The sequence below is a fragment of the Tigriopus californicus genome, chromosome 1, assembly GCF_007210705.1.
Source record: "Tigriopus californicus strain San Diego chromosome 1, Tcal_SD_v2.1, whole genome shotgun sequence".
In the NCBI taxonomy this organism is placed as follows: domain Eukaryota; kingdom Metazoa; phylum Arthropoda; class Copepoda; order Harpacticoida; family Harpacticidae; genus Tigriopus; species Tigriopus californicus.
The window spans coordinates 9,774,176-9,785,080 of record NC_081440.1 but is presented as its reverse complement, the minus strand read 5'-3'; the positions used below and the strand labels follow the sequence as shown (position 1 = coordinate 9,785,080).

General features: G+C 43.1%; 1 protein-coding gene across 1 annotated transcript in view; it reads left to right on the top strand.

The window, feature by feature from the left end:
- Positions 1–5,911, top strand: part of LOC131882312 (uncharacterized) — a 9,896-nt gene extending 3,985 nt beyond the window's left edge. Inside the window, exons 4-5 of the mRNA XM_059229421.1 lie at positions 695–4,784; positions 4,950–5,911. Of these exons, the coding sequence (XP_059085404.1) occupies positions 695–4,784; positions 4,950–5,853 (4,994 nt within the window). The 3' untranslated portion in view covers positions 5,854–5,911. The remainder of the gene's footprint in view (positions 1–694; positions 4,785–4,949) is intronic.
- Positions 5,912–10,905: the final 4,994 nt, after the last annotated feature.

Below are 10,905 nucleotides of genomic sequence, written 5' to 3'. Positions count from 1 at the left end.
TTCAGGAATATCCGCCCAACCGATTTTCGGGGATTTACCTCAAGTCCTCCGTGTGGTTTACTCGGACACTCAAAGCCATGCAATTAGGAGCTCATTTCGAGCGAGACATTCTGTCTGAGGTGGCGAAAATGCATCACGATGTGAAGCATCTCAGCCAACTGGAGGCCATGCAACAATACATTGGCTATGCTCAAGGATTGCCCAACTATGGAGCGACCAATTTTGGGGCTCTCTTGAAAGGAGACGGGATTCGAAACGCCGGGGGCAAAAGTCTGGTTCAGATCGCGCCCAAAGGTTTGAGATTGCTCAATGAGCGAGAATTGAAGAGCATCTCCCCCGAAATCCCCTGGGAGGCGATTAGTCAGGTCCAATTGGTTCAAGGCGACCAGATCCGTTTGGAAATTGAAGGGCAGGGTTTCTTATTCATCATATCGGGGAAGGTAATAGAGATGATGGACCTCATTCAGGGATACCTGAAGTTAGTTGATATTAAACCGTCTAAGGGCCAGAACTCGCTGAGTCCAAGTCATTTCTCTAGAGATGAAAATGCTACGTACTGGAGGAAAGTGGTGAATCTTTTGGAGATCGAAAACCAACGCCTGAGAAAGCTTTTGCATGAGAATAGCATCGAATTTGAACCAAGTAACCTTAGTACGACCTCCAATAAAAATCTTTGAACATTTTGTCATTCCAGTGCTTGCGTATGATTATGAAGCAGATTTGATAGCAGAAAACCCACATATGCAAGGGTCAAGCTTCACTCAAGATAATTCTATAACATCCTTGGATGTGGATGATGAAGACTACTCCGATGAAGAAGGATCTGGATCTGGATCTGGATCTGGATCTGGATCTGGAGATGATGCCCCAGTGGAAGATTTGACGAAGGCAGAGAACCTATCCAAACACATCATTGTTGATGATGACAATCCCATAATGGCTGAATTCAAAATTCAAGACCTCCAACCGTGCACGGACTACGTGATTCAAGTGATGAATTTTTACACCATTGATGGGAATGACATATTTGGCCCACCATCCAAAATACAGGCCCAAACTCAATGTCCCGAAGGGGAACCCGCCACAACAGTAGGCCCATTTTCCAGTACGTCTATCTCCATTCAACCAGAAGAAACCACATTCGAAGCTCATGCGGATGAAACCACATACTCCCCATTGATCGGTGAAACTACTGATGACAATCCAGTCCAAGTTACCACAACTAAAACTCCTTTTGAAGACCCATCCATCACCACAATGAATAGCCCCACAACCACAATTCAAACCACTCCGACGTATGAAATTACCACTAGTTGGGAATATCTTCTAGAAGACAGTTTGGACAGTACCACAGAATTAGAAGCAACAATTACAGCAACCACCACCACTACTACCACCACCACCACTTCCAGTACTACAACAAGCACCCCAACTACAACCACAAAACCCATGATCCCTTTCATTGGATTCGAAGTTTCTGAAAATTCTAACGGAACGTTTTCGGTAGTTTGGGAACAAGCCACTGACATCCAAGCAGAGCTTGAGATTCAAAGTACAAATGGAACCAATGCTATATACAAGTTTGAAAGGAGCTCTAACCCCGGCACTTATTTGCGGCAAGAGCAGGCCTTGAATTTGCAACCTTGCTCGATATATTATATTATCCTCTACGAGCGTAACTCTGACGGTGAAGTTACTGAGTTCTGGCGTCATACCGTTCAAGTCACTCCTAATCCTGATTTAGAGTTCGAACTGGCCAGTCCACAAATCGTAGTGAGTAAAAACGTAAGCTCGGGCAAAGGAAACGTCAGATTTGAATGGACTCATTCACAAGATTGCATCAAGGCCTACGTGATCACCTTATCCCAAGACGACCTCTTTGGTATCACTGAGGTAGAACCAAAAGCAATAGGCGAGAGCATTTCAATTGATTTGCATATGATGCCTGGAAATCTGACCCTGAAGAATTGTCACAAATATCTATTGACAATTCAGCCCCAGACCGAAGCAGAAATTGAGGAGGGAGCCTTATGGCAGAAAGGTTACTCCAAACCCTTTCGGTACATGTTAGCGGATGATGGAGCCCCCAATGATGTTCAAGATAAGATTTCAATCACACCAACGTCGTTTCAAATTGAGCTGAGTTGGCCCGAACCCCTTTCCTGCAAAGAAATGACCCTGTCCGTGGCTAGCAATCGTCATATTTACAACGACCATGGCCACACGCAATTCATTCATGCCACAGACATCCCCATCTTCTCGGAGCGCTACATCATTTCCGATCTGCGGCCTTGCTTTGACTACAAACTGATTCTTTCTGTGGACGATGGAATCCTGTTGGATAAAACAATCAGCACTATAAAGAATGAAACAGTGGTGGAAGAGCTTAATGCACAAGAGGTTGCTATTTGGAAGGAAGACCAAGATCCAACTCAAGTCAAAGTCGAATGGGCCTCACGATGTGTAGAGACATTCTCATTCGAATATTGTCGATTTCCCACCGGGTGCATTAAAGAGACGGGCAGGGTAACCCGTGGGGTGGCCCTAATCGATTTATCAGTTTTGCCGAGCATTACACTTGAGGCCCTGATCCCATGTCAAATGTATCGCTTTGAGATTGACACCTCACTCATCGGTCAAATCTATGAGGGGAATTTCACGACCCATTTCTCCGACGGACTTGCATTCGATTTTCCAGAATTTCACTTTGAGTTCAGGAATGATCCAATCCACGTCACTTGGGAACATGTCTATCCTTGCGTGGACAAATATGACATTAATTTGACTTCTAGCAACGGTACAACTCTATTATCTACAAAAATTCAACCAGACACTCTGGGATCCATTAGCTTTGACCTTTCCATAAACCTAGACGAGAGTGGGTCACAACTCGATCAATGTAGCAACTACACTCTACAAATAATTCCAAGATTAACAGCAAACTATTCCAGCACTACTTGGGAAAGTCGAAGTATGCGACAAGTGGAATTTCTATTTCTCTCTGAAACGCCCATTCCGACTAGAATTTCTCATCTGGTCAATGAGAGTGGTGCCCATATTTCTTGGCCGGGTTCATCATGCTTGAGTGCCTATATTTTAGTGCTAACCGATGCACATGGGAACAAATTAGTCAACAAAACGTTGGCAGACAACTCAACCTCAATTCCAATGAACGCTTTGAAACATTGCACTCAATACCATATCAAAATATGGAGCATATCGGAATTGGGAAAGTCGGATGATCATGCCTCTTCCGAATTCATGACAGATCACCCGGATGAGATCCTTCTTCATCACAATGCTTCTTACGAGTCGATTGAGGTTCGAGCCGAGCTCCATGGCATGGATTGCGTGGATCACTACAAGGTGTTTCTTTGTTCCGTGGAAAAAGTGCAATGTTGGGATCAGTCGCTATCCTCAGATCAAGAAAACATGGTGGTCTTTGAAAATCTGACTGAGGGTTCTCCGTTGGTGATTCAATTGGTGGGATACAACACCAGAGGCCAGGAGTTGTATTTCTCTTCAGAGAAGGTGGTTGAAACCCGACATCGCATCAAGGCCACTTTGAAAGAGGGACAAGTTACGGAACATTCAGTCCAATTTACCGTAGAATCCTCCTTTTTTGAATCAGGACTCGACTCCCGGCTTGAGTGGTGGGTGGAGGTGTCTTGCTCTCACAAAGACGAAACTTTGATCAGCAAAGGGGCTCATAAGACAATCAAATTCACGGATTTGGATCCTTTTACTATGGTCTTATGCTCGGGAACATTTTATACCGAACAAGAAGAGGAAGATATGGGATCAGTTTGGATCAAAACAAACCAAGCTGCCCCTAGCTCTCCCCAGGATTTGAGGATCGAGCTCGTCAATTCCACTCAGATCGTGATTCAATGGAATGGCCCTCAATCAGTTCCTGGGATAATCGAAGACTATGAATTGACTTACAACTACGAATGCAAACCAGACTCTTCGTGCGCCGATAAAGAATGTGGCCGACAGAATAATCATACCATCCAAGGAGATCAATCTTTTTTGCAATTGACTGTGAAACCATTTCGAAGCTATGTTTTTGATGTAAGTGCCAAAACAAAACACCCGAGTAGGGGTCCGAACCATGGACCAATCACTTTTGAGACGCCCAGTGGCCAACCTGCACCCGCTACGCTTAGGAAGCTCGAGAAACTATCGAGCGATTCTGTCCTCATCGAGTTTGAAGAGGGCTGTCCGATTAATGGGGAAGTTGGGCACGAGGTACAATGGCTTTGTAATGGTTGCAAAATGCCTCCCCAACCCTCGGTGAAGATCCATCACGATTTGTCAGTGGAGGTCTCGAATCTTCAAGGAGGTTATTTTTATGATTTTTGGATTGAATCCAGCACTCGAGACTGTGCTGATAGTAATTGCACGGCTTCCAGCGAAGCCAAAGTCGTTTATCTTGATTGCGAATATCAATGCCGCGATGGAACCTGCATCAATCGAGGTTGGAAGATCAAATGTGACTTTGTTCGCGATTGCCCTGATGGAAGTGACGAGGAGGGATGCACTTGCGATCCACCGTTCAAATTCGAATGTAGCAACAAACATTGCGTTGAGTCGTGGCGACGATGCGACGGGAACGCGGATTGCAACGATTTTTCCGATGAAGCCAATTGTCCCACTTGCCACGACAACCAGTTTCGATGCGAGGGAACCCAAGAATGTATTGCTAAAAACATGACTTGCGATCGAATGGTTCAATGTCGCGATGGATCAGATGAGAAAGGATGTGCATACTGGACCTCCAGGTAAGGCGACTTACATTTAGAATATACCCACTCAATGAGAAAAACATTCTCGCAATAAAGACTATTACATTTCACGGCAATCCTTGTATCGTAGATGTATCCCAATCCCTAGCACAGTCACTACAAATCCAACTTCGAATTCTGACGATATTGTTTGGTTTCCAGTTGTTGGCCTGATAAATTCAGGTGCTTGGACCACACCTGTATAGATATTCGACATCGATGCGATGGGATCTGGGATTGCGTCAATGGAGAGGATGAGCTTTCGTGCAACACCATTTGTGACAAGGTCGACGAGTTTGCTTGTAAGAACAGAGAGTGCATCCCACATGGCCAGTACTGCAATGGACAGAAAGATTGCTCGGATGGGACCGACGAGCTCTTTGAGTGCCACTGCCATAAAAATGGACAATTCGCTTGCGTGTCCGGCAATGAGTGTGTACCAAGGCTCAAAGTTTGTGATGCGACGTTAGATTGCTCCGATGGATCTGATGAAAGAGGCTGTGGAGCCAAAAAATCATCGTTGCCAACCAATCCTGTTAAGTCTCCGGTCAATCTCGACGCTGAGAGTGTCTTTGGGACGAGACATGAGATCAGCAATGAAAACGGACCAGACACGGTTCTAGCTGATGCACTAGAATTTGCTGAACAAGCACAACAGGACAGTGCAGAAAATGCTTTCGTGGACTACTCCGAGATACGGCCGCTTTTCCAGCCATCCTTTTACGAGACTGGCTTTGAATCAGCCAATCAGGTTAAGGAGAAGTCGAAGTATAACCTCAAGGTATATCCTCAAGTGCAAGAGGTTTATGAAGGCCATGATGTGGTATTGCAATGTAGAGATGAAGGCGATCTCAGGGCCCCAGTCGTTTGGAAGAGGCCCAACGGGAAATCTCTGCCCAAGCCATCCCACCAGGAATTTGGCAGATTGGAGATAACGTCAATCTTCCGTTTTCAAGAGGGATCTTACTTGTGTGTTGTGGAAAATGACCCGAACCATTCAGAGGGCCAAGCTAAGGCCGAGGTGAAGGTTGTAACCTATCCTGCTCGCAGTCAAAATGCTCTGTGACCAATCCATTTTCAATTTTTCATGGCTACATTCAAATAAATTGTGGAGTAGGTTTTTATTTATGACTCACTTGAACAAAATTGCTTTCATGATTAGTTTGTTGGAAAATATTTTTGCTTAATAACACTTAATAATCGTTTCTTATATTTTGCAAGCAAATTCATCTCAATCCTTCATCTCTTAAAGTGGCGCACGTCATACCGATATACAAAGGGGGTGACAAATCGAACCCAGCCAATTATCGACCTATATCACTTACGTCCAATATTGCCAAGGTACTTGAAAAAATCATGAAGACTAAACTGGTACAGCATCTAAATAGCAATGACATTATACCCTCGGGGCAACACGGTTTCCGCTCACGTCACAGTACCATCACTCAACTGATTCAGCATATCGACAGTATCATAACAAAACTACAAACTCATGACTCGGTGGATGTAGTATATCTGGACTTTGCGAAAGCCTTCGATAAAGTGGACCACGGGCTTTTACTCCAGCGTTTAGCTTCAACTGGTGTCCAAGGTAAAGTTTTAGGTTTCATAGAAGGGTTTTTAAAAGACCGTAAACAATACATTAGAGTGGACAATACGTTAAGTAACGTGTCTAATGTGTTATCGGGCGTACCACAAGGTATCATTCTTGGCCCTATATTATTTATTATTTTCATATCACCACTAGAGCAATTAGCAATAAGCTCTACTGTGTCTTGTTACGCAGATGACACCAAGTTGGTCTATGGAAGAATGGATGATTGCACTTTGGGGTTAGAAGACGATCTGGAAAATATATACAGATGGGTATCGGCAATTAACATGGCTTTTAATGGTAACAAATTTTGTCTTATGACATTCGGTAATGTTCCCACAGTTTCAAAATACATGGACATCAGGGGCGACCCAATTCAACAAGTTGGGTCAGTTAGAGATCTAGGGGTGATTATCCAGGATACAGGTAAATTCGATGAGCACATTGAGGTCAAAGTGGCTAAGGCCTTTCAAACATGCGGATGGATATACCGAACGTTTAAATCCCGCGATTCGATTACTATGCTGACTCTCTTCAAGTCTATTGTCCAACCCCATCTAGCTAGAGTATGCATCTCCTGTTTGGGCACCAGTGAGCGCTGCAGGACTTCAAAGAATAGAGAAGGTCCAACGAAGTTTTACACGTAGTATATCTGACATGCGTAACCTCTCCTATTGGGAGAGACTAAAACAGCTAAGGCTTTATAGTACTCAACGAAGATATGAAAGATATCTTATTTTATATGTTTTTCAAATGCATTCATAAACGATGCCTGAATCCGGGAATAAATTTTAACGAGAATGACCGTAGGGGTATAACGTGTGAGGTGAGAGTACAGTCTAGTCATAACGAAACTAGACTTGTCAAAACCATGAAATCCTCATTTATTCTATATAGAGCTCCTAGCCTATATAATCTTTTACCTACCTGCCTTCGACAATTCTACTTATTAGATGATCCTATGCCATCTTTTAAAGCAGACTTAGATAAGTTTTTAAACACCATTCCAGACCAGCCTTATGTTCAAGGACTAGCTCGATCTGCCAATTCTAATTCATTGTAAGATCAGATATTTTACCTTGCTTGACTTTGTCCACTATCTCATGGGCAAATCATTCTTTGTTTTCAATTTATTACCGGGGATTCCATCCCCTGTATCGGTGGACAATCCGAAAAAAAAAATTGTTATAAGCCTCCACAGGAATTCTATTCCCTTTGATATTCTTCATGGCAAAATTGTTCCAGCTCGGCGAGATTTCTTGGCTCACGACGACCTACCCAGACTTTGAGTTTCCTCCACAGGTTTTCAATTGAGTTGAGGTCCGGATTCATGTCAGACCAACCCAGAACCTCAATCCGATTATCTCGCAGCCAGATTTTTGCCTAAATGCTGCTGGTATGCATTGTTGGATCGTTGACGAGTTGGAAGATGACGCCCACACACCCTTCCGCAGTTGTCTCGCTGACTGTCTACAGTTGTTGGCCAAAATCTCAACGTAATCTTCCATATTCATGATGCATGATATCCGGATTAAGTTTCCTGTCTCGTTTATAGATTCATGTTTGACAATGGGCAGGCACTGTGCGTTTTGGGGAATGAGCTTTTCCTTGACGACGGTGCCAAACCTTTTGAACGTCAATGTGTCGATACGTAGAGCTCGATCTTAGTCTGATCCGACCACACAATCTTCAGAATTTCGGTCCAGAATGGCTCGTTCGCCTCCACGTGGTCGCTCTTTGCGAATGCCAGACGAGATTAGCAAGAGCAATGGCGTTTTCCGGGGCCGACAAGTGTCCAAATTTTCAGTCCGGACCTGGGCAAAGTCCGACTGATTGTAAATCTTGAAACAGATTCTCCATTGCTCTCTACCATCTACTTCACTTGATGAGTAGTTGATCGAGGATTGTTTGAAACATGCCGAACGATCTTCCGCTCCACTCTTGCTTGCTTGGGTCATCCAGATTGTTATCAGATGTTGTTCTCCTCAGCCCCTCCCTCCCTTTGCTTCCTTCGAACTCTCTTCCCTCGATTTTGAACCGTCGAAATCGGCAAGTCCAGCTACTTGGATATGGCTTGAAGAAGGCCCTTCCCTTCATTGTAAAATTTAGTAATAGTCTTCAGCTTGAGAGGCTTATCAAGCTCCTTGGATTTGACCATCCTCGATTCAGAACATTTTTTTTGCAACAAGCAGAGGTTTCCATTTTCAGCGGATGGAGGATCACTAGATTTCATGAGTCTAATATACGTGCTGGAAGCTTCTAGAACCCTCACAAAGCTTTTGGAGCATTCTTTAGAATATATGAGAATAAAATGTGCCTCAATAATGATGTTACAGGCAAATTATCAAACGTGACGAATAGTTTTGAACATGGCGTTTCAAATGAATTGCATGAGTGCAGATAAAAATGACTAAACGTTGCTAATTTCTTTAGTGTATGCAGAGAACAGAGTGTGATTTCTTCGTTCCTTATTTGAAGTCCGTTGGTGTAACTGCTAGCAACACTGATCTACTATCGAGAAAAAGCTGTTTAAATGACGTTATGCATACTTTTGCTCCTCATTGTATGCTCATGTTAACGACAATGATAATGAGGCCATGTTAATGGTTGAGAAATTGATTTAATGACCTTTGATGAAAAGGTTTTGCCAGGAACATACGAAGATGTGCTTCTCTGTAGAGAGTGACATCTTTGGAAACAAAAAGGAAACGGTCCAAATATTAATATTTGGATCGTCAATATACGTCAATATATAAACAATTTTGAAGATTTGGGCTACACGCCATGTGATGGACACCAGAAACAACTGTACACGCCGTCTCTACCGACAAATTGACTCAATCTGAGAAAAACTGACTTATGGTAGGATGGAATAAACTGATTGCATATTAAATTGCCACCAGATGAATAGTACTGAGCAAATGTCCCTACACGTTCTGGATCGACCGACAACATCAATTCTTACAATTTGCGCCAAACACTTATATTACCATTTATTGTAAATTTTGCAATGAGCATTGCTTCCTAGTATTGGGCAAAATTTTGCATATGGGTATACGGTTCCTGAGAGAGTAAGAAGTATTTTATGATTTTTTTATAGAGACGGGAAAAACAATTTGTCAAGGCTAGTTTGTCTTGTAGTAGTGACTTTTTATATTAAGTCTCACGGCTTTGCTGCTCAATGTTGTACAGTTTTGAATGCGAATAGTTGTCTGAACACAAGTTCACCTAACAAGAAGAATATCTGTTGTGAACAAAACTAGTTTTGACAAACTCTGGAATTTACACTCAACGCCAAAACAAAAGAGAAAAAAGCCTTCGGATTCGATCTGACCTCCTGAACCACCTTACTCTCAGTTTGTAACCGGTCATATTCGATGGAGGCTTTAATCTTACCCTGAACTATGTCCAACTGTTTTTGGAGACTACCCACGATTACTGGATTTGAAGTGCTCCTCAGCCTTTTTGCCAGTTTACAACTCTTCTTGAACAAAGTCTTCCTACATTTTGGAATTTTTGTCCGTTTGCCACCTTTCGGCACACATTCAGAGATTGCTAGAGTGGAGCAAACTTCCTTAAAAACTAGAACTAACTTATCAATGGCTGCATCTATGGACGATTCCTGTTTCAGAATTGAAACCAGGTCCAGTTCCTCAAATATTTCTATGATCAATGGCCAATGTTCATCTTTGAACTTGAACTTAGCCAAACCGACCTTTTTGGCCGGTTTTACTGTAGAGCACGCCGGCTTTTGAGTAATGGTCGACCCTATCTCAAGAACACGACGATCTGACAGATTACTAGGTGTCACATGGACATACTGGATCAGATCAGGGTCATTGGAAAAGACCAAGTCTAGAACGCTATTCTCTCTAGTGGCTACACCAACATGCTGGGCGAAATTGCGCAAGATTGCAAACTCCTCCAGCTTTTCGAACGACTGAGATGTCGATTTCGAGATGGGAATATACCCATCAGGACAAACCTCTCACTCTAGTACAACGCTGGCCGGAAAATTAAAGTCCCCTACAAAGAAAACCTTCGAGCAAACTGCCTGATCCAACTCATTTCCAGTGAATTGGAGAGCTGACATAAAAGAGCTTACTAAACAAGAAAGGGGTCAATACATTGTTACAATAGACAGATCTAGCCTTCACATATGACAAACTAGGACCTCTAATTCTCCATTCGACACTTGTACATGACTAATGTGCAAATCATTCCTAATATATAGGCATACACCCCCATGTGGGAATATGGGATTATCAGGGCGTATCCTATCCCAACGAACTAAGTTGAAACCAACTATGGTTAGTTCTTCATCTAAGACCCCTGGCCGAAGCCAGGTTTTTGTTATAGAGATAAATGAAATCTCTCTCTCAACGACTAGTTCTTCTAAGATCTTAACTTTTGTGCGTCTTCTTTAGAAATCAGACAATGCACGTTCAAATATAGCCCCTTTACGGGCCTCTCTTTTGACGGACCAAGTTCGTAAGATCTTGGACCATCCTCTCCAACCGTAAA